The sequence below is a fragment of the Alligator mississippiensis genome, chromosome 11, assembly GCF_030867095.1.
Source record: "Alligator mississippiensis isolate rAllMis1 chromosome 11, rAllMis1, whole genome shotgun sequence".
Taxonomy (NCBI): Eukaryota; Metazoa; Chordata; order Crocodylia; family Alligatoridae; genus Alligator; species Alligator mississippiensis.
In genome coordinates this window covers 18368147-18391940 of record NC_081834.1, presented here as the reverse complement: position 1 = coordinate 18391940, position 23794 = coordinate 18368147, and the positions used below count along the sequence as shown (strand labels likewise).

General features: G+C 43.2%; 1 protein-coding gene across 2 annotated transcripts in view; it reads left to right on the top strand.

The window, feature by feature from the left end:
* PDE8A (phosphodiesterase 8A) overlaps positions 1-21571 on the top strand; it is a 241989-nt gene extending 220418 nt beyond the window's left edge. For both annotated transcript variants that reach the window (XM_014606030.3, XM_006259360.4), the window contains exons 16-22: positions 2277-2412; positions 6487-6685; positions 10262-10479; positions 11516-11648; positions 18136-18300; positions 19198-19327; positions 20029-21571. In XM_014606030.3, coding sequence (XP_014461516.1) covers positions 2277-2412; positions 6487-6685; positions 10262-10479; positions 11516-11648; positions 18136-18300; positions 19198-19327; positions 20029-20135 — 1088 coding nt within the window. In that variant the 3' untranslated portion in view covers positions 20136-21571. The remainder of the gene's footprint in view (positions 1-2276; positions 2413-6486; positions 6686-10261; positions 10480-11515; positions 11649-18135; positions 18301-19197; positions 19328-20028) is intronic.
* Positions 21572-23794: the final 2223 nt, after the last annotated feature.

Below are 23794 nucleotides of genomic sequence, written 5' to 3'. Positions count from 1 at the left end.
CATCCCATTGTCATAAATAAATTAAAAGGCTGTGACACAGATGTTTACACGGCCTGGTGGGTGGCAAATTGGCTTAGTGGTTGCACCCAGAGAGTGGTAGTAGACGGGTCGGTATCGACCTGGAAGAATGTGGGTAGTGGGGTCTCGCAGGGTTTGGTCCTTGGACCTGTACTCTTCAATATCTTCATCAGTGACTTGGATGCGGATGTGAAGTGTACTCTGTCCAAGTTTGCCAACGAAACTAAATTGTGGGGTGAAGTGCATATTCCGGAGGATAGGGAACAATTGCAGGTGGACCTGGACAGGTTAGAAAAGTGGGCAGTACACAATAGAATGCAGTACAACAAGGACAAGTGCAGAGTGCTGCACCTAGGGCGCAAAAATATCCAGCACACCTACTGGCTGGGAAGTGACCCTCTCAGCAGCACAGAAGCAGAAAGGGATCTTGGAGTCATAGTGGACTCCAAGATGAACACAAGTCGTCAGTGTGACGAAATCATCAGCAAAGCTAACCACGCTTTATCATGCATCAGCAGATAGGTGATACTTCCCCTCTGTCGGGCACTGGTCAGACCACAGTTGGAGTACTGCATCCAGTTTTGGGCCCCGTGCTTCAAGAACGATGTTGATAGACTCAGGAGGGTACAGAGGAGGGCTGCTTGTATGGTTAGGGGGCTTACAGGACAAGCTCTATGAGGAGAGACTGAGGGACCTGGACCTCTTCAGCCTCGGCAAGAGAAGGCTGAGAGGCGATCTTGTGGCTGCCTACAAATTCATTAGGGGGACGCAGCAAGGGATTCATAGATGTTAGGGTGTTAGGGTCGGAAGGGACCTCAATAGATCATCAAGTCCGACCCCCTGCATAAGCAGGAAAGAGTGCTGGGTCTAGATGACCCCAGCTAGATACTTGTCTAACCTCCTCTTGAAGACCCCCAGGGTAGGGGAGAGCACCACCTCCCTTGGGAGCCCGTTCCAGACCTTGGCCACTCGAACTGTGAAGAAGTTCTTCCTAATGTCCAGTCTAAATCTGCTCTCTGCTAGCTTGTGGCCATTGTTTCTTGTAACCCCCGGGGGCGCCTTGGTGAATAAATCCTCACCAATTCCCTTCTGTGCCCCTGTGATGAACTTATAGGCAGTCACAAGGTCGCCTCTCAGCCTTCTCTTGCGGAGGCTGAAAAGGTCCAGTTTCTCTAGTCTCTCCTCGTAGGGCTTGGTCTGCAGGCCCTTGACCACACGAGTTGCCCTTCGCTGTACCCTCTCCAGGTTATCCGCATCCTTCTTGAAGTGTGGCGCCCAGAATTGCACGCAGTACTCCAACTGCGGTCTGACCAACGCCCTATAGAGGGGAAGTATCACCTCCCTGGACCTATTCGTCATGCATCTGCTGATGCACGATAAAGTGCCATTGGCTTTTCTGATGGCTTCGTCACACTGCCGGCTCATGTTCAACTTGGAGTCCACTAGGACTCCAAGATCCCTTTCCACCTCTGTGCCACCCAGCAGGTCATTCCCTAGGCTGTAGGTGTGCTGGACATTTTTCCTCCCTAGGTGCAGCACTTTGCATTTCTCCTTGTTGAACTGCATCCTGTTGTTTTCTGCCCACTTGTGCAACCTATCCAGGTCTGCCTGCAGCTGTTCCCTGCCCTCCGGCGTGTCCACTTCTCCCCATAGCTTTGTGTCATCTGCAAACTTGGACAGAGTACATTTCACTCCCACGTCCAAGTCGCTGATGAAGACATTAAAGAGTATCGGTTCAAGGACCGAACCCTGCGGGACCCCACTGCCCACACCCTTCCAGGTCGAGACCGACCCATCTAATTGGATTGGAGATGCTCTTTTCACCAGGATGCCTCTTGGGGTAACAAGGAACAGTGGTCACAAACTGACAGAGAGCAGTTTTAGGCTAGATATCAGGAAAAAGTTCTTCATGGTAAGGGTGGCCAAAATTTGGAATGGGCTTCCAAGAGGAGTGGTGCTCTCCCCTACCTTGGGGGGTCTTTAAGAGACGGCTGGATAGGCATCTGGCTAGGGTCATCTGACCTCAGCACTCTTTCCTGCCTAGGCAGGGGTCAGACTCAATGATCTGTTGAGGTCCCTAGCATCTATGAAATATTCCTGAAGACTTTTTGCTTTATTTTATCTATAAAAAAATTTCTACAGCATAGCAAAACTTTTCAGAAGTTGCCAGGCATAAAGGTTTAAGGAGAAGATGCTCCATTTTTTAATTATTATTTAACAGTAAAGTATTATTCATCCCCAAATATATCTGTTTACAGAAACTCATCAGGTGCCTGGCAGTTTGATCTCTCCTATCTCCCTTAATGATATCCCCCCACGGATAACACAAGCAATGGAAAATGAAGAACACTGGGACTTTGATATTTTTGAACTTGAGGCTGCCACTCATAAAAGGTTAGTTAACTGTTGAAATTATCAGCTAAAATTGCCAAGAATTAGCTTCAACATCATCCTAATAATATGCAGTACTTTAATTTCTATACCCCTACTTTTTAAAATGGGATCATTTTTTTTCAGAAGCGAATGTTTGTAACTTTCTTGTCTGAATTTATTCATGGTCTTTTCTACTTGCCTCTGCTGACTTGTATTGAGACGTAATGGATGTTGTTGAAGACTTTTTATGCCTTCAATATAGCATCAAATAAAGCTTTTCTTTTTTCTTTTCTCAGTTATAGAAAATTTTGATACACCTGACTTTGGATTGTGAGGATCCAAAGTATATTCATTTTGAACTGTCCAACTACACACAACGTCAACCTGCTGACTTTGATTGATTGACTGATGGAAGGATTGATAGATCATGCCTTATTTCTGCTTCTTGTACCTTATAAGATTTATTTCTAAAGAATACAAATCCTTCTTCCAAGATCAATGGCAAAACTCCCATTGACTTCAGTTGGGAACAGGAGAAGGTCCTGATTTTATAAATGCAACAGCTTACTCTTTTGTTCATTTTAAACTATTTGTATAATGTTAAATTGAACAATATTCACTTAAAAAGTGCTACATACAGAATCCTTATCTGCCATTGTACAGATTTTCTAAATGAGATCAGAAGTTTTAGCAGACTGAAATATCCTTTCATAGCAGTTAAATACTGCAGATAAAGTAAATTAATTTCCTGTAGAAATCATTTTTATTAACTGATACCCATCAAAAAATTCCCTTTGGGGACTGAATATCCCATTTCAGGCATTGCCCTAAAGATACTTTTGGAAATCTGCTATACCTGTTTCTTCTGACGTTATTTGAAGTTCCATGAGATCTTACTTTAGGCTCTAGACCCTGAACATAGACCTCATACAGGCATTCAGTTTCTCCTGGGAGAGCCACTATAACAGGAGAAAAATAACCTAGGAACACCAGGGTTAAATCACAGCATTTTCCCTTCCTCCTCCCCGCAAGGGAAACAATGTGTCACTTGCCAGACACTGCTGCTTCAGCAGGAAGCAGAACATGCCCCCTTCACAATCCGTACAGTGTGCTACAGGGAAACACACGCTAACCATGGGCCATCTGGATCAGCCAATTAGTGTTGCCCTATGTACTGCTGCTATCTGTTGCCAAGCAGAGTGTGCTCCTCCCTTCCCACTTCCCCCCTCCCCCCAGCTGCACAGTGTCAGCATTGCAAGCTCTCCACTCTTCAGGGCCTCAGCATTTGAATATACATGTGGCTCTGGATAAGTTTCTCTACCAGGAGAATGCACCTGAGGGAATTCTCCCAGATTATTTGAATGTGTGTACACAGCTATAATGAACTGAATAGCTACTGTATTTTCTCCTATACCACATACCCAAGAATATAATACACATCTTGTTTTTGAAAGGTGAAATGAAAGAAAAAAGATTTTTCCAGAGTTATGGCTGCATAGAACAGACAAAGAGCCTAATCTTCAGTTGACTGACCCTCCCTTTGCTGCTTAACTAAAGCTGAAACCCCAGCTGCTGCTGAATACTGGTCTCTACAGGTGACTGATTTTGAAAAGAGCTAGAGTCTCTAGGGCTATAAAATAGGAGGAGAGAGATCAGGAGCAGCTAGCAAACAGCAAAATTGTCCTCAGAAAAGTTAGCTCAATTAGTTTAACATCAAGAACATCACAAGGCAGAGATGATCATTAACATGGGCCATTTAGTCAATTTACTCTATCAGCTGCCTGAATAATAATGCCACAGCTGATACACTGTGGAGTAGGACTGAAAGCAGAGTGCTTCTGTTCTGGGCAGAAAATCAGTTTCCTGCTTAATACATGCATCCCAATGTGAGGGGAAAAAGGCTTGTTGCTTGCAAGAAAATACAGTATTTCAAAATAATTCCTCAGCAGAATACCAAGGAAAATGAATTGTCGCTTAACCCAATTGTCACTTAACCCACTTTTATTGGAAATCTTTGCTACATAAGCCAAAAAAGAAGAAAGAAAAACTAAAAACTATCTTTTATTTTGTCTTAGAATGATATGATAAATTCAGAATTCATTGTAAATTAAGACAACTTTGTCATTTGTGCATTTGCTTTTGTTTCATGCCCCCATAAGCAGATGAAGAGTAACAGCTACAGTAATTTTGCAGAATGTTAGTTATTGCCTGGATGATTTATACTGTTAAATGTGCACAGTGCAGTAACTGAAGAGTTAATTCTTTCAAAGCCAATATGTTTGGGCAAATCAGAGGGGTTTCTATGTTCCTATTGGTTTGGAGACATAAAAGATGATGCAATGTTACATCTTTCTCTAATTAAAAGCATTATAATTGAGATTGCTTGCATGTTCTCTCACCTCCTTTTGGTGAGAGACAAAGCAAAGCGTTTGTTAAGGAAATCTGAGTGAGCATTATGTGAATCACAGCTATGAATAAGTTATTAGTGCTTTCTTCACATCCAAGTAGATTTGGACGGAAAGCCAAGAGAAAGTTCATTACATGTAATGAAGCATTTGGAAGCAAAACAAGACAAAGTTCATTACATGTAAACTTAGTGCAGTAATAGCAATAGTTTTCTTACCCAGAAACATAGTGGGGACTTTGTCTAAAAATTCTGCATAATCATGATATTGTTCTACCTTTCAAACGTTCAAACATTCAAAGATAGTTTGAATTTCTAGAGTGGGGTCAGAAATGTACGGACTCAGATTCAGAGCGCCCAGCATATTTTGTTTATGGTATAGATAGTCTAGGCCAACATTTTAAGGCATAGATAGTCTAGGCCAGCGTTTTCAGTTATGCTTGCCAGAAGATAGACATCTAATCTCTATTTGTAAATAACTGGCCTGATTTTCAGAAACTCAGTTTCAGCAGTTCTTGTGGATGTTAGCTGGAATTCTGGGTATACCACACCTTTAGGACTACACAACATGCTTGAGGTGCCTAAATTAAAAATGAAAGGGCTACATGTAGGGATCTGTCTTGAAAGTATTCATCTCAATTCCTGTTCCTCTTTAGGCAAAGAGGGCTGAGAGAGCAAAAACAGCACATGCATGTTGTTCCCTAGTCAGAACCAGCTGGCTTTAAATCAAACTCCTTCCTAACCTGATAGATCTAAATTACTGCCTGCTCTCTACCTTGGTATTAGAAATTGTTCTAGACTACTTCAGTACCTTGGGGTCTTTGTTTTCTGGCATCATGCAAACAACCTGGGTTAGAGCCCTACATTGCATCTCTTGCTGCCTCACCTGCCATGAGCAAGAGCACGGAGACACCATGTTGACGCATTGGCTTTGTCTGCAGTAGCATTCGTTTCCCCCTGAACATTCATCATAGCTCTATTACTGCGGCAAAATGTCACCCACACTAGTTAGCATTAGAGCACTCATAAAGACAAGATGCCAGTGTCTGGCATGCAGTAGCGTTCTCTCTGGTGGAGCTGCAACACTGCTATGGCAACAGCCGGAGAACTGAAAAACAAAGTGAAGGGGAGAAAGTAACTCATCTCCCTGTGCACCAAACTTTGAATCTTCTCCAGTACTTCTGTACTGTAAGGACACTTGCTGAGCAATGGGATTGTGAGGATGGAGGGGAGACACCAAACCGTGGGAGAGAGGCATTGTATTCCTACATGGCAACCACAGCAGTGGCTGCAATGCATGGTAACTATCTGGGATACCAGCAGCAGTCTACCCATGGTAACATGGAGCTCAGAGTCCACTGAAAATTCACAGGACAAGAAACTGAGCTTGATGCTGCCATATTTACACCATGCAGACAGCCCCAGAGAGGACTCCCTGAAACAAACAGTGCTGCTGGTTCACCAGCAGTATAGAGTCTGTTTAATGTTTTTTATAATTGCGAGGAACTGCCAGAGTTGTCATTGCTCTTTAGGCAGAAGCTTTCCACAACACCTATTGTGTATTTCTGTGGTTAAGTATAATGAAACCTTTATACTGAATCTGTTAAAACTGGCATGTGTGCTGTCCCATTTGTGCTGTCTAGGTTTCCTTCAAACTCATTGTTTTAAAACTGTTTGTTTTTTCTCGTCAGGCCTTTGGTTTATCTTGGTCTCAAAATGTTTGCTCGCTTTGGAATATGTGAATTCCTAAACTGTTCAGAATCAACTCTGAGGTCATGGTTACAGGTTATTGAAGCCAACTACCATTCCTCAAACTCCTACCATAACTCTACTCATTCTGCAGATGTGCTCCATGCCACCGCCTATTTCCTGTCCAAAGAAAGGGTAAAGGTAAGTTCAGGTTCCAGCATGAAAGTTGGAATATATGTGATCTGAGGGAACTCTCTTAGTAGTCTCAAGTGATGCAGAGCCAAGGAGCAGGGAAGGCCTCTTTTTAAAAGAAAACTCTATTATATTCAGTCCTACAGTGGCAATGTTGCCTTAGCAAGCAGCAGTTTCTTATTGCCAACACGTACTCAAGTATTTTCAAAATCAAAGCCCCTATCTTGGGCTTGCACAGTGGCCACCTGGAAGCACCAAAACAAAGTAGGATCAACACCAGATAACTGTTCCTGGGGGGATCCCACCAGCTTACGGGATGCTTGAGTGGCACAGAGAAAGCATGGCAGCTCCAACAGCAAACCTGGCATGTCTTTGTTGCCAACAACAGGGATATCGCAAAGAAGAAAGTAGAACTTGTCTGGGGTTTCCATGTGCCCTGCTGCAGTATTGGCCCAGTGGCAGCCGGTGTAAATTAGAGCCATTCAGATTAACATTGGAGGAGGTGACTGGCACACTACAGTACTGGCTAAGGATATGAGGAGGAGAAAGAGAAAAATTCAACACCACCCAATGCACACACGCATTGGAATTCCTTTGCCACAGCTTTGAACCAAAGTTTTAACCTGAATTGGCCTATCTGAGCCTATTGCTGGTGATGGACACCGAATTGGAATGGGCCATCGTACGTGACTGTAAACAGGTTTCCTAATCTCATTAAAACTGGTATATGTGTTGTTACCTGAAGCTGGGGCTCATTAATCATTTCTCTGGAGGCTGACTCATATTTTCTGTAAGCCAAGGGGGAGAAAGAAACTTCACTGGATGTTTCATATCCTTAAAGTGCCAGAGGTTTGGTTGCCTTCTTATGAATCTCTGTGAAAAACAGATATGATCTGGAATCATTTCAATGCCAAGAGAGTGTGACTGCCTCCTTCTTTTTCCAACAAGTCATTTTCATTTTCTCAAAGTCCACAGGACAAGAAAAAAAATGAAGCGAACAAATGCCAAAAGTCATACTTGGGCCCCAAAGTAGTGAAACTGTGTGCAGAAATACTTTCATGGGTGTGCAGAAGGACAGAAGGATTAGCAGCTTGACATCAGTGTAAAAGTAGCTTCCCCTCAGTGCTCTCTTCACAGACATGCACATGTACATGTCTACCTGTACTTTCCCCAAAACAAAATGAACAAATCATTTCTTCTGTAGGCTGGGGAGGAAGGAAGAGTGGTGGTAATGGGGTAATTGCTACTATGCTGGGGGCGGGGGGCTGTAATCTTATATAACAGTGGTGGAACTATATAATAATTCCTCAGGCAAAGAAATGCTGCATTTAACTCTGTTTAGACAGGATGCATGTCATTTTGTGTTCTGCTCTCCGACAGAAAAGACAACAATATAGAATTGTAAATGCCAATTGTTGCAGCATCAATACACCATTTCAGAAAGAAAATAAACTCGCTGTGTGCCTCTGGGATGCGCTGCTCACAAGAGCAGTTACAGAGGGTGAGGAAAGGGTGTCTGCAAGCTCTGCTCTGAGGCAAGGGGTGAAGGCAGCTTTATGTGTCCTTATGATTAGGGCTCTTTCTTCCCAGCTCTTTCTTGCTTTTGGTCCTGCCCTCTTGTTTTCTTGGTTCACGTGCTTTTCGGAAGGGTTCTGAATGGGTAGACAAGCAGTTACTTGTGCAAGCCACTGAAATACCTTGTAGCAAGGCTGGTTTCTCAATGTGTCACTGTGGCTTGTAAAAATGTTTTCTTTGCTTGAGGTTCCAAGGACCAGGGAAAAGGCACGGAGTTATTATTGCTAAATGTGACCCTGCCATTGAACTGCCCTTGGAGTAAATCACATGTGATATGCTTTGTGGCCCCAAGAGGCATTTCGCTTCCTGAACTCTCCAGGAGGAACATGCCCTACCATTTTGTGGGGAGGAGCTTCCCAGCTCTGCAGAGCAGGGAGAAGACATGGCCCTGCCTCTTTCATATCCTTTGTGGGGCTCTGAGGAATAGGCATAGAGCAGTCTCTGGGCTTCAGTGGAGAATGTGCTATTCTGCCAGTCCTTACCCAGGTGACTTCCTCATACCACATAACTTCATCAGGACCCAGCAGAATCTGGCTGTGCCCATAGCTAGAAATGGCACCAGCGAACTGATTGAGAAATATGCCAGAAACACAAGTCAGATGGTGTGTCCTTTTCAAAGATCCTGCTTCAAATCTTCCCCTCTGATTTTCAGACACAATTAGTATCATATAAGCAGCACCTAATAGGTAGAAGCAAACCAGCACCAGTGTATATTTTCAGGCAACACTTGTGTCCTACTGAGATGAGAATACTCCATAGTTAATGCAAAATCTCTTAGCCAACCTTTTAGAAGTGGATGAAATCCTGCATCCATGGAAGTCAATAGCAAAACTTGCAGTGACATCCATAGGACTTGACTTGCATCTCACATTTCACCTACTTTTGGAATATTCCAGTGCCAACTAAGGGATTAGACATGAAATGACCACTAACCTCAATGGATACTTTCTGTCCAAATCCTAAATGCAGCTTTGAAAATCTTAACTTCTGATTCTTTCACTTGGGTTATTAAAATTTCTGCTTAAATATTTCAGATTAAATGATACTTTGTAACAGGTCTTATGTAAACATGGTTTGCCTTTACAAACTAGTTTTCTTTTGTGTACCACCACAAAGTTTTCAGAGACAGTTGACCCTTTTCTCATTGTCTTTATAATGAAATGCAAAATAGTCAAATGCCTATTGATGAGGTAAAGTATTGAGAAAAACTACCAGAATATAACCCAAAGAGCTTATCCCAGAGCACGCTTTTTTCGTAAACAATTTATCAATCACCAAAAATTCCTCATAGAATTTTTTCAACTCTAATCCTAAAACATTGCTTTTTAGAACTAAAAACATGTAAACATTTCTTGAAAGACTGCTTGGCACTTAAATTCATAATGACATGCAAAAAGGCTTAACAGAAAAGGGCATATAGTAATTGATTTTCCTATCAAAATGGGCCGGTGTTCTGCGAAAACTGTTGGTTTTGCTTTGTTTGTTTTTGCATTAATCTTCCTGTTTCTAAGCCAAGATACTCTCAGTTTTTCAGTGAAAGTGGCTTCTGGCTTGACAGTTTTTCAAGTTTGATGTATTTTGTTAAACTTGGGTAGTAAGCAAAATTCAGAGAGTGCAAAGGACCTGCCTGTGCTAAGACTGCTGCTGAAGAAAAAGCACTACCCACTTGCTCCATCTGTCCACACCAAAGCTGGGCAGTCAGCATAAAGTTTAGAGTGGCCCCCAATAGCCCAGAGTGCATGTCCTAGCACCACTCTCTTGGCTTCTCTACACCACAGCAGCAGTGTGCCCAGCAAGGGCAGAACCAGGCACATTTTAGACCCAGAAGTTTACCAGACTCTTTCCCTGACAGAAATGGCCAGAAATATCATGGCAAGTTCCCTGAAGTATATAGTGATTTTTCCATGGCTCTCTTTACAACATCTGATCCTAAATCTGCAGAGTTCTCACTTTTGCCACTAGGATTTGTAATGATTCTGCCAGGAATACTAAACATCTCTCCTTTTTCAGCAAACATTGGATCCCATTGATGAGGTTGCTGCTCTCATTGCTGCCACTGTTCATGATGTGGATCACCCAGGAAGAACAAACTCTTTCCTGTGTAATGCTGGCAGTGAACTAGCGATCCTCTACAATGACACTGCAGTACTAGAGAGCCATCATGCTGCCCTGGCTTTCCAGCTCACTACCCGGGATGATAAATGCAATATATTTAAAAACATGGAGAGGTGAGTTTGAAAGGTGGGATGTTCCATTAACCACAGATTTTTATTCTTTCTATCTTACACCAATATCAATAATGCAAACAAACCTATCAGCCCCTTCTCAACAATTGGACTAAGCCATGGGGAGGGCTGGCTCATGAAATAATACCTACTTCTCCTTTCCAGAGAATGTAAAATATTCATGTACCTCTTATTTTTATTACGGTCTTGCCAAGGAGCCCCTCTCATGGGTTGGGACACCACGCTGATCAGAACTATAAGTTACTGCCACAGGTGACTGGTAGCCCGGGGGGGGGCATATCCCCCCCCCGAGATTGGCCACCGCTGGTGGCTTCTGCAGATAGTTGCCGCTCGCCAGCCCACCACCGACATTGCCACCCACAAATTGTTTCCCCCCTGTTTCCAGAGGCACCAGTCACCCATGGTTACTGTGCCAAGGAACTTACAGTTTAGGTGTTGACATTAATACCTTTATAGTTTTCAGTCCTAAAAAAGGTGAAAGTGGTTACCAGCGCTCCTTTAAGAAAACAATTTCACATCATAGGACCTATGAGCCACCCGTTGGCTGACCCTGTGCATGTGTACTGGGTAGAGAAGAGAGGGCTCAGGGTGCTCCTTGCTCAGCAGAGGCAGCCCTGGGTACTGTTCTGAGGGATGGGCCTTGTGATGGGAGAGGATGGCCATGGCTGCCTCCCCTCCACATTCTTCAGTGTCAGCAGTAGAGCATTGAGGGGCATGAAACACAGCTGAATGTGCTTGAGAGGCACGTCCTGGCAATATCACTGCTCAAATGCCACCTCCCTCCCACATGTTACTCACAGAGGTCAGATTGTGACACAATTCTTTTCACCAAAATAATACAGTTATTTAGCAAAGATCTACCTTCCAAGGCATTTCTCCCAACCTCTCTTTCTCCCCCTATACTTCTTTGAAATGCAAATGATCTGCAGCAGTTTTTCAACTGTATGTTTTGGTGAGTTGGAGCAAGCAGCCCTCAGCGCACAAGCCAGCTTGTTTAATTGTTTCCTTCTATATACAGGAATGAATATCGAACCCTGCGTCAAGCCATTATTGACATGGTCCTAGCAACAGAAATGACAAAGCACTTTGAGCATGTCAACAAATTTGTCAACAGCATTAATAAACCTTTGGCAGCACTAGAAGAAAATGGGGTAAGCCAGACTGTAAATTCTTTTTCTAATTGACAGGCAGACAAAGAGGAACTGGATTTTGATCATCCACATCCAAAGAGGATTCTGGTAATAAGACACACAAGCACCTGTGTGAGCCAGCCACCAGAAACATAGGGAAAGGGAGAGACACTTTCATATCTAGCTTATGCTTTAGTCTAGGATGGGTTTTTTGGAGATATATGGAAGTAACTTGGATGTCACCAGATTAGATATGGCTAAGCTAGTAGTGTTTTGGGGGCCCATGAATGTCCCAGAATCTGAATTATTTTGTTAAATGTGTCACAATTCCAGGAACAGCAAAATAGGTGGTAGTCCAAAGCCTTTTTGGTTACTGACATTTGATGACTGCCTAGTCAGTTGCCTTTACAAAAGGTAGTGATGGTTTCACTCGAAGATGCAAGGAAAAGGGCATGCAATGCTGCAAACTCATCAGCATTGTTGGCATGCCTTTTTTCCTGTTCCGCAAAGGGTGCCAGAGCTACTTGGGAACAGAGATTGAATTGCTGTCTTAATCTTAGGGCTCTGACCCACAACTCAATATCCCCACCTCCAAGCCCCCATCTCTTTGCCCAGCCAATCCCAGTTTACTTTCCTGGTTTCCAGACCCAGTCTCTTTGTTCATCCAGTCCCAGTATCTTCCACAAGTTCCAGTCTTCTCCTCCCAGCCCCTTTGTCTCAATGGAGAGGCTAGCTTTTGTCCCTTCTTCATTCAAGTCAGCTTCCTCCTCTGCATGCCCTGAAAGTTGGTGGTTCAAGAATACAGGAGAGAGAGCCTCCCTATTCCCAGTTCTGGGCCTAGACCCAGACTTGGCATGTAATTGCATGGAAAGACCCACTCAGCCATAGGCATAAATAAGTCTTGCCTGAGCTTATATTTTCTATGCTTTTTTAATATTTTTAAAGGCTTATAAATTAGGCAGTGGAATTTCACAGAGGCAACTGGCCTGTCACAATGAGCACTTCAAGCCAAATGGTATGCCCTTGCTCTAAAGTATGTGTAATACTACATTTTCTTGAAGAAAAGATTGTCAGAATTTTTCAACATCAGCAAAAACAACATGTCTTTTCCTATTCCTCATTTCTGGAAATGGTTGAACCAGTTTGGCTATTTTTTTCTGCAGGGACTCAAGCGGGGGCAGACATCTTGGCAGAGAGATGTTTAGCTCAAATAGTTAAAGGTTGGCAGAATTATGAGAAACTGAAAACAGGGTCTTGTAAGGGGATGTGTTAGTCTAGAGCCCAGCCTGCAAGCACATCTTCAGATGGTTTCTTTTCAGTTCTGCCTGTTGTATTATGTCTTCATCAGTTCATGGCTGTAGAACGCTTTGGATCAATATGGCAGTTTACCTAAGAACAACGGGAAGGCATAAAGACTCCATTGTTGTTTCACTGGAAAATTGTTGACAGGTATTTTAATGGAACCATGAGGCCAACAAAATGGATGATGAATAGTTGGGCTAGGTACTGCTCTGTTCCAGTACAGAAACATGTAAAGAGGAAAAGTTGCAGCAGTGGGAGGAATGAGGATTCTTTTTCATTTTCAGGCACACACAGTGGCTGAACAAAATGAGGTGTGCTGCTCATGCATGATGGTGCATTTCTGTTTGCCCATCTGCCATAGTCTGTAAATCAAAGAGCCATGTGATGGCAGCCATTAACTTCCCCCAGTGCAGCCAAACCTGCCCTTTCAACTCTGCCCATCTCTGCAATGGAGTGTAAAAATGTTGACTCCCTGAATGATTTGTTTCCCAACCAGAAAGAAGGGAATTAAGAGGGAGGCAGAAATGGGGGTCTTCTGACAGGATGGGGGGAAAGAACAGACAAGATTAGGTTGAGGGGGAAGATTGGAGTAGGAGCACACACAGTGCTCTGTCATGGTGGGAAGAGGAAATGGCTCATAGCATTGGGATGAAGGGGGACACATAGAACCACTGGCGGGTAAGAAAACTGGGGGACACTGTCCTGGAAGCAGTGGGAAGGACACATGAGGGAGCAGGTGGGGAAATTATAGCAGGATGGGAGGAAGGCGCATAAGGAGCTTGGAGCAGGGGAGAGTGAAAGAAAACAAGGAACCCTTGCTGAGGGCAGCCCATGGCCTGAATAAGCTGCAAAGCATGTGACCTTCTGCAATATTCATGTTGTCAAAACCTCTGATAACTAAAGCATCTAGATGCAAACCCTCCTTGCAGAGTGTTCCAGAGCATAGACTCAATAATGAATAATATTATTTTGCTCCTTCAGCAAAAGGGGATGTAACATGTGTTTGGTAAATGCAGCATATTTGAAGATAATCAAGATAATTATAGGAGGTGTTCAAAAAGTACAGATGCTGGTGACACTGAAAAATAAAAAGATAAAGAATTTCAAAATAGAAATTAAACCTCAATATTAGCGAGCTGCCTTTGAAATATAAACCAGGCACTTCCTCCATTAGGCCACACAACTGCCAGAGGAGTTGCAGGTGGGAAACTGACTTCAAATCCACAGATACAAGTGAGGATTATTAAGGGCATGGATAGTGACTTTCCCCTTCCTGTGAGCTATCAGCTCCTATCACATGCTCCTCCTCTCTACCCGTTCACCGCCTGCATCCTAACATGTATTGAGTGGCCCTTTTTCTGGAGCTAGTCACAGTCAGAGAAGGAAGAACTTTGGGGCAGGGTCTTAGGCCTCCAGTCCTTTCCATTGTCAAACGAGCAGAGACAGGTTCAAGTCAAACGAAGTGTAATTCTGCCCAGGCTCATAGTCTGTGCAGCCCCACTGATTTCTGGGCCAAAACCTGTCCCAAAGGGTATTCTGCAAGATGTGCCTGTGTACTTATTTTCAGAAGGTGAGAAAAAAAGGCTTCATTTATTGTTTTATGTAAACAATGAAACAAAGCATCTTCCCCCATTTTATCTGTGCATTTCTCCATGGAGACAGGATTCTGGGCTAGATGGACCATTGGGGTGACCCAGCATGGCACTTCTTATGTTCTCATAAGCTGATTCCTATTAAAAGCACTGTAATGTTTGAGGGGTTAAAACAGCACATGTGCTGTGTCTGTCATTGGCAGGGCAGCAATGCAGCACCTCCTCTCAAACCCGGTCCTGCACAGGATGACAGTGGCAGAATGCTCTTCTTCACTTGGCCTCAAAGTGCTGCTGGGACTCTGCACTCTTTGTAGGCAGAGCTGCCAAGTGTTTGTTCCAAGTGGGACAGTTCCTCTTGCAGTATTTTTTTAATACATATGTGTTCAAAGAGCCATGCTGAGGAGTTACTGTTGTTGCTTCCTTTCTTCTTTTGTTCCATAAACTGAAAAAAAACCCTTTCCAGCTCCAACTTTTATCCTCCCATTTCCCTTAATGATGTCACCTACGTTTATGACAGGAAGCCAACATTTGACATGCAGAGACACCTCTGTACTCCCAGCAGGATGCTGGGATTAAGCCTGTTAACAGATTTTATTCCCGAGACATCTGTCCACTGACAAGAAATGTGCCTTTGCTGTGAAGAAGGTCCAGATAACAGAAGCAAAATCCATTCTCAGTCCCTGGAGGTTTACTCAGCAGAGTAATCCAGTGTCCTTTACTGAATAATCCTTATTCATTTTCAGCCCTTACATTTTACAGCTTGTCTGAAACAAGTAGTTTTAGGGCTTCTATTGCTTTACTTTGCCTCTTCAGTCACTTGTCTTTAAATTGCAAACCTGTTTACATCTGCTCAGCTCATTCAGTACCACTAGTTCACTTAACTGTATATCTAGAAAGGGTGGGGGGGTGGGATGGACTAATTTAGAAATTAAGTCTTGTGGGGACTGATGCATCTGAGTAAATAAAGGGCCATTTTCCAAATGGCTTTGTTGTTGCAGGAAGGACTTAATTAAAAATTAAACAATTAAAAATCTGTGCTAATTATAGACTGGGATGGTAGAAATTCAGATTCTAGCTGCATTGACTGACCACAATCCATGTTTACTTTAGCCTTGCAAACCCTGGAAATCTGTCTAGCAAGAAAGAACCTGTTATACAACAGGTGCAGGAACTGACTGCTTTATCATCATCTTCATAATTATATTGCTACCAGCACACCTCACAAATGGTGAATCCCTTATTCTATACACGGTAAAAATGCAGAACAAAAGCCAGTCCCTGCCTCACATAACATATAATCTGATTATCAGACAAACAGTTTGATGAGCCAAAGAATCAGTGAAAGAATTTGGCCAACATGATTGACAGTGGTCCCAGCCCACCAAAGGCCTTCTCACAAAGGGCCTTTTCCTGCTCTGGTAAAACTGAAGGAATTTTTTTTCTTACGTTAACAGGAATTGGATTGGGCTGAAAGATGGGTTAGGTCAGTGAAGGAACAGACCAAGTGACTGAAATAGATGGAAATCAAATGAGGGCAGGGTATGGAAAGAGAGCAAACACTGCTCTTGTGGGTGACAAGATGTGTTGGGACAGGACTCAGGAAGGGGAGACAAGACGCTTGGATTCCATTACCTGCTTTCCCTGTAGCATCTTGTAGAGGTGCACTCGTACATCAGTCTGATATTGGATTGGCACCAATATGAAGAAAATTGAGTGCATCAGAAATAGGCTTTTTTTTGCCTGGTGCAGCCAGTATTTTGGCCAATAAATGCCCCTTGCATGTGTGCAGCCACAGCATGTAGGTAGCACGGAGCGCAGCCTGGCAGTTTGGAGAGCTGCATCCAGCTGGTAAGTCTGTTGTGGTGGAAGGGGAAGGGGTGTGAGGTGGCAGATCAAGGCCTCCAAGGTGAGGGAGGGAGTGGGGTAGGAGCTGGGGTAGGTGCTGCCCAGCTGGGGCAACACGGGGTGCGGGACAGAGCCGTGGTTCGTCTGTAGAGCATGGGGGGGGGCGGGGGATGTCCCATCACTGCATGCACCCTGGGAGGGCATGGGGGGGGTGCCCCCAGATGTGCGCGGGGTGGGGGGGCTGCCACTGCGAGTTGGGGTCGGGGTTCCGCCGGGCTGTTTCTGGCAGGGGCTGGGCCGAGCTGTGCTCAAAGTGGGTGGCAGTGACAGCACTGGGAGGGAGGTTTGGGGGGGCTACGGTGAATTTTGGGGTGGCTGAAACCCCCCTGTAGACTTCCTCCCAGCACCGCCCACCCCAAGCACATCCCAGCACAGGCCCGGCCCCAGCCCCAGACTGCAGCAGCAGCCACCCCACCCCACCCCGTGCCATGCAGATCAGGGAGGCACACGTCCCCCATGCCCTCCCAGGTTGCATGCAATGGTGGGAGCCACCTCCTCCCCGCATGCAGCCCCTGGATGAATGACAGCTCTGTCCCGTGCCCTGCCCCACCCCATCTGGGCACTGCCTGCCCCAGCCCCTGCTCTAGCCCCACTCCCTCCCTCACCACAGGGGCCATGCCCCTTCCCTTCCCCTCCCCTTCCCCTTCCACCACAACAGACTTACCAGCCAGTCAAGCTGCTGGGCTGTGTATCAGAAATCAGATCGGTATCAGCTGCTATGCCTTCTTAAAAATCAGCTATTGGTATCATCCCTAAAAATCTCTCAGTGCATCCTTATCATCTTGGGCAAGTCCTTTCTGTGTCTAAATTTCTGCACCTACAAAAGAGACACAGAATGACAATTCTTCCTTCTTTGTAAGGCACCTGGAGATTTATGGATGGGAAATTCATACACACAATCTAATTAGTGGTAGCACTTATGGTCCTGTTTTTAATCCACTCTGCAGCTATAAGGTAGACAAGCATTCCAGTTCTTAGAGGTGCATTTTTAGATGTCTTGCTTCTGATGCCCTGCCCCCAGAAACTCAGAGCTCAGCAAGAAGTGACTTTTCAGACACAGCTTGTAAAAAACTTAGCTTTTTAACCCTTGCTTGGGTGAATTGTCATGCAGGAGAGAAGTGCAGCCTGGGGTCTAAATATAGCTCACACATGTCTTAAGTGGCCCACAGCCACTTTTTCTTCAGTCCTACAATGAGGAGGAAGATAATCAAGACCAAGTTTTGTTTTGTTTTTTAATTAATTGATCTAAAAGTGGTGAAGGTTCTAAAAGCAGAGTTCCCATTCGATAGCTAAGCAAACCAGCGGCCAGAAGGTTTGCTTGCACTGCTTAATGACACTCTCCACTGAGGAAGAATGAGAAGAGGTGTGAGGGTGGAAAACTTCATGCATGGGAGGATTATTAAGAGCTGATATTGCTAACAATAGTGCTGCTGTCACACTAGTTTATGCTCATAGTAATGAGGCAGGCTTGTTTGCACTGAACAGTTGCAGGATGGATGGATGGATGGATGGATGGATGGATGGATATAAGTTGCATCTCTCTACTTACGTGTTTCTTAGCGCTATAATATCTAAATATTGAGCATGCTAGGAGTGCAGAATTGGGGTCCTATTGGAGACATTAGGAGTTGTGTCCCAAAGCAGAGAGTGTTTGAACACCTGTGCAGAAAACCTTCTGATTCATTGCTTTTCATTCTGAAATATTGCAGAATAATGGTGATGGAGACCCAGTCAAAACCGTGCTCACATCTCCTGAGAATCGTATCCTTATAAAGCGTATGCTGATAAAGTGTGCAGACGTTTCCAATCCATGCAGACCTCTAGAGCAGTGCATTGAATGGGCCGGTCGTATCTCTGAGGAATACTTTGCACAGGTAAAGTAGATAAAAGAGGTCAGAGAAATTCCAGCTGAGTGTTTCTAGTGGTAGCCTGGGAGGAAGTGGCAATCTGACTTCCCTTACACTCAGCCAAACTTTCCAGGCTGCACTTTTCTATTCCAGGTATTAGCTTGTATTTTAAAGTAATGAATATTGTTGGTAAAGAACTATTGCTAGCTCAGATGTGAACACATGGAAGCTGGCTGTCACTACCAGGAAGGCTTTGAAAATGGTAGGCTTACGCATGGCTCAGTTTGCAGTTTGTTTTTTTGTCCGTTTTGCCTGAAAGTGAACTCCAGTCACAGCATGCAGAGGAAGAAGGTATTCTGCATATGTGTATACTGGCTGTCTTTCAAGGTTAGGATGAGAGTGCTAGTGTTGGGCAAGGAGCATGCTCAGTGAGGCTCAGAAGTTTGAAAAGAAAGCAAGGAATAAAGAGGCTGAGTTTTTAGTTGGGGGGGCGTTGTTGGACAGCTACCCTTACAGACTGATTGCAAACCAAATTCTTAATTTAGGCCTGTGTGCCTTAGCAGAAAAACAAGGCTCTTCTGGTATAGTTAAAACTCCATTTCTCACCAAGACTGGCAATTCTGGTGCTTCTGTTGGCTCCAAAGCAATTTTAACTCAGAAATAAACCATGAAATGCCACAAACCCTGTGTTGTGAGTAGATGCAGAAGGTAAATGTCTCCTTTTGCGAGAAACACTGGAGGGCACTATTCAGTGTTCCCTGCATCTGCAGCACATATCTGATCTCATATTCAGAATCACTAGCTTGTTCCATTCTTTTAATTAAGCAGTAGCATGTACTAATTGCTGTCCAACCATCTGCCACCAAAGGAAGTTCATTACTAGAACGATGTGTCAGAAATAATCGCTTGAATTTTTCTTTGCAGACTGATGAAGAAAAGAGGCAAGGTTTACCTGTGGTGATGCCTGTTTTTGACAGAAATACTTGTAGTATCCCCAAGTCCCAAATATCATTTATTGATTACTTCATCACGGATATGTTTGATGCTTGGGACGGTAAGCAGGCTTCTGCAAGAAATTCCCTCCTCATAAGCATTTTGTAATTGTTTTGAGAACACTGCAATACAGTATTGGTGCATCATGACTCCAAATGGGAGGGGGGAGCCTTGCTGCATACCCAGTTAACCCAGTAGCTTAATTATTGCTCACATGTATTTTGATACTATGAAGAATTCTTGTGGCTTCTTTTAATATGCCATTTTCACGCAAAGTTTGGTTTCCTCTTTATTATACGACTGACTTGCATGTTAACTGAACCCACCGGGATAACATCATGAATGTTCTCATATAATTTTCTAAAGCTTAAAAACTGCTAACAGCCATTTCTTTTCCCTTGCTGTCATGAGTGATTAAAGTAGTAGGGATGGTCACACTCCCATAAATGCCAAATTGGCCATATATAGAATGAGGCCTTATCAAGCATAATGGGTATGATCAAAATTGATGGGAAAATGGTCCTTTCTCTTGTTTGCATCACTGTTATTAAATATGTAACATTTAACTAGCTATTCTGGGATGGTGCATAAGTGACCTCAAGAGCTGTAAGACTAGAACCATTTCAGGTATCAATGTGACAGATATAATCCATCCTCCTGAACATACACAGTTTCCTGACCATTTTCAGTTGTTTCAGAAAACAGAATCAAGTGACCATTTCAGTTCTGCAGGCTAAATACATTGTATCCTTTTTTTCCTAGCATTCGCAGACCTGCCAAATTTGATGCAGCATCTGGATAATAACTTTAAATACTGGAAAGGACTAGATGAAAGGAAGCTTCGAAGTCTTCGACCACCACCTGAATAGCGATTAGGCCAGGGTGTGTAATTTACCTAACCAGATGCATATTTATTCAAGCTCACTTTTGTTCATGTGATTTCAGATTTGTTTTGGTCTCTTCAGTATTACAGTAAGGCTAAATCCATGCACTTGTGGAACTTTCCATTTTAAAAGAACATGAAATCAGCAGTTGACTCCTGCAAACTATCGTGTATGGACTCCAATGAAATAAGCCTATGAAGCTGAATTACACTGGATTGCTGCAGTAACTGTACTGAAGAGGGTCTATTAGTGAACATATTTTTTTGCATTATCTTCATACCAATATGTGAAGCTTGAAGACATCCTCATAAAAAGGGTGTACTCTAGAAGATTTTGCTTAATCCTCAATTCTGCAAGTGAAGAAGTGTCTATTAATAGTGACTCACAGCTTTTCTGAGAAAGCTCCATGCTTTTTATAAGCACTTAAGAACAGTTACGTATAACAATCAGACATTTAAACTGCAACTCTTCATGAAGGAGTTTTTGATCTATGAAAAATAGATGTACTCTATTTTTTCACATCACAGAAGGTGCAATCATTCACTTCTGAGCACTACTGAAAGTGAGTTCTCTTAAAGAAATTTAGTAGCAAATGTAAAAAAATAACAAGAATTTTTGAAGTTGATCGTTAGCATCTATGATTAAAATGATATGTTTTATTTATTTTGTTAGATGTTCAATATTTTCTATGAATTTATAAATACTTAAAAGCCAAAGCCAACTTTAGATGCATTACAAATTTACATGATTCATACTCATTAATATACATTTAATTGATGTACAGACCTTTTATTTTCATAATGCAAATACAAAATACTATACAATGATACATTTTTATTGCACTGTAAGGATAGATGTGTATGGTTAAATATTGTCTGATTTATGTTAATTAAAATAAGTTTTATTGAAAGGTCTCACTTGAGAGTAGTAAAATAAACAAAAAATGTATACTGTCTAAGGAACAGAGCTGCAGTACTTATCTCTCACAATCCTAGTGATGACCATATGATCTTCCCTTGGATTAAAAAAAAAGAAGTTGGAACATTAATTTGTTTCCACCCCCCTAAAATTTTATAATTAAGCTCCCTATCAAAAGTCTGCCTTATTTTATACAGTATTTCTACAAAGCATTCCACAGCATAGATGAGGGGAGTAATACTAAATATTTAATGAATTTCCACATTTTATAGCCTGTGTATTTTCCTCTGCAGTGAAAAAAATCTTTACTCCAGAAGTTTGTAAAGGCTGTGTACCTTCACAATTTGAATGAAACATTCACAGCAAAACACCAGAAAATAATAAAATGTATATTTTAAGAAGTGTCAAAGTTCTAGCCATTTCATTTGAAACATTTTATTTATTTTTTTAATTTGCACACTAGCAGATAGAGATGTGAAATTAAACAATTTCTTTTAAACATATCACAGACTTGCTATTTTTTCTTTTGTTGTACTTTGATTGGCATCCAAACTAATGGTGTAGCTCAAGGCGACATGATGTAGACATGCACTGTGAGTTCAAATCCTGGTCTTGGTGATTTTTCCCAACATGTCTGTTATGGTGATCTACTATCCTCTGCCTCTAGAAGAAGAATCAACCATGTAGTCATGCTGCAGCCCTGGCCTACTTCTTTGCTCCACCATGGCTTTCTCTGTCATTTGGCAAGTTCCTGTGTCTCTCTTTGCCTCTGTTCCCCATCTATACAGTGAAGCTAAGAGCACTTCCCTATTTTATGGGACCATCGTGAAGACTAGAGATTATGTGAGGTGTTCAGATACTGTTGTGCTAGGTGCTGTTACAAGTCTTAGATAGATGCCCTGTCATTTAATAGAGGGAATTGTTGAAGGGGAAAAAAGACATTGTAGATGAGGTTTATGACTCTAAAGGGGTATGTAGGTCAGGAAACTGAGGCATTGGTGCTTGAGCAAGTTGGGTGTCTCTGATTTAAGTAACAATGCTGATGTGCCTTCATACTAACAATCTTGTTACTGGTTCATTGGGATTGGTGCTCCTCATGTTGCAATCTGGATACCTACCCCGCAGTTTCCAGCACAGCTCCTTGAAACTGACTTGAAGGAGAGTTCACAAAACTGTCGGGAAACTTTTGAAGGACTGTGGGGAAAAGGGTCAAACAAAGATGAGAAGGACCAACCTCACACCTGACGCATTTTCTTAAAATGGAGAATGCTGCGACATTGCTGAGCCTGACCATTTTCTCTTGGAGCTCCTAAAAAGCATTATGCAAGTGTCTCAGATTAGCCTGAGGAAAGCACTGGAGGATGTATTACCAAAGCCGGTGGATAGGCAGTGATGAAATGTTAGATTAGTGCTGTAGCTCTGTGCATTACTGATTGAAAAGACCCAGCACTTCAGGCCTGTACCACAGCGCCAGCTTTGTGTGGCTGAGCTGAGTCCTGGGACAACCAGCTCTGTCTTCAGGGACACAGCTCTGGCTGCAGGACACCCAAATGAAGAAGGAAGCCTCTTTACTTCTTTAGTGTCTTTTGTCCAGGCTTGGCAGCATTGGACGACCATGATGACAACTCTGCTCAGAAGGGAACACAGAGACAGTATGCTCCAGGGGAACTGCTTGCCCTGATATTTTGCCAGTCTGTTGGACATTAAAACAAGTATTTGGATGAGGTTGGGGAGTCTTTAGTGGGTGCTACTGTTGTGGATGTTTCCTTGGATCTCGATGGTGAGCTGGGTGTAGTCACACTGGCTGATATGCTGGAAGGATGTCTTCCTAAAGATTTGGGTTTCCTAAACTGCATGATACAATAATTTATTCTGTGTCTCCACATCAAGCTCAGAAAGGCATTAATAGAACAGGCTGTAGCCCTATGATGATGCAAGCTTCTTGCATAAAATATAGCTGAAGTTTGCATAGAGCGTGATACCAGAATTTTTAAAAGGTGCCCTTCAAAAGCAGACAGCAGGACATGCAACCCTGCAGAATCAGCCTTCATTGTGTCTCCATCTTCACAGTGACCTGGCAGAACTATCAGTAGCTATTAGTTATTTTGCAATAGAATCAGGAGTCCCAGATGCAAACTAGATCTCCACCATGCTACACACTGTGCAGACACAGGACAAAAGATGGCCCCTGCCCCAAAGAATTTATAAATCTATACCTCGAGTACACAATATGAACAGATGTAGGGAGGCTGAAGGTGAGGTGGAGATGTCTGCTGACTGTGCCATTAGCAACAGAGCTATGATAACACCTGCACTTTGAGGTTGGGATACTATGTGGGAAAGGACAAGCCAGGTGGTGGGTAGGCTATGGAGTTAGGAAATAACAAGTCATGAATCTGTATCTGCACAGGCAGAAAGCAAAGCTTTTGACACTGGATGCTCTGGACTCCTGTCAGCACCTCCTGCAGAGGTGGCCAGGAGAAAGGAAGAGAAAAGCATGCTATTGTATCAGGGGAGGTTCTATTTAACCCTGCAGTGCATAGGGTTTTGAGCCCAGGGTGTGGGCTTTGTTTTGAAGCAGTTTGGGAAAGGAACTTGATCGTGCCTGATTGTAAAGGATGAGCTACCTTTGAGGTGTAGTGGATGCATAACGGCAGGGATCATGAAGGGACATTGACTGCAGCACAAACAATTGCATTGCAACCGTGGCAGCAGCAAATCCTACT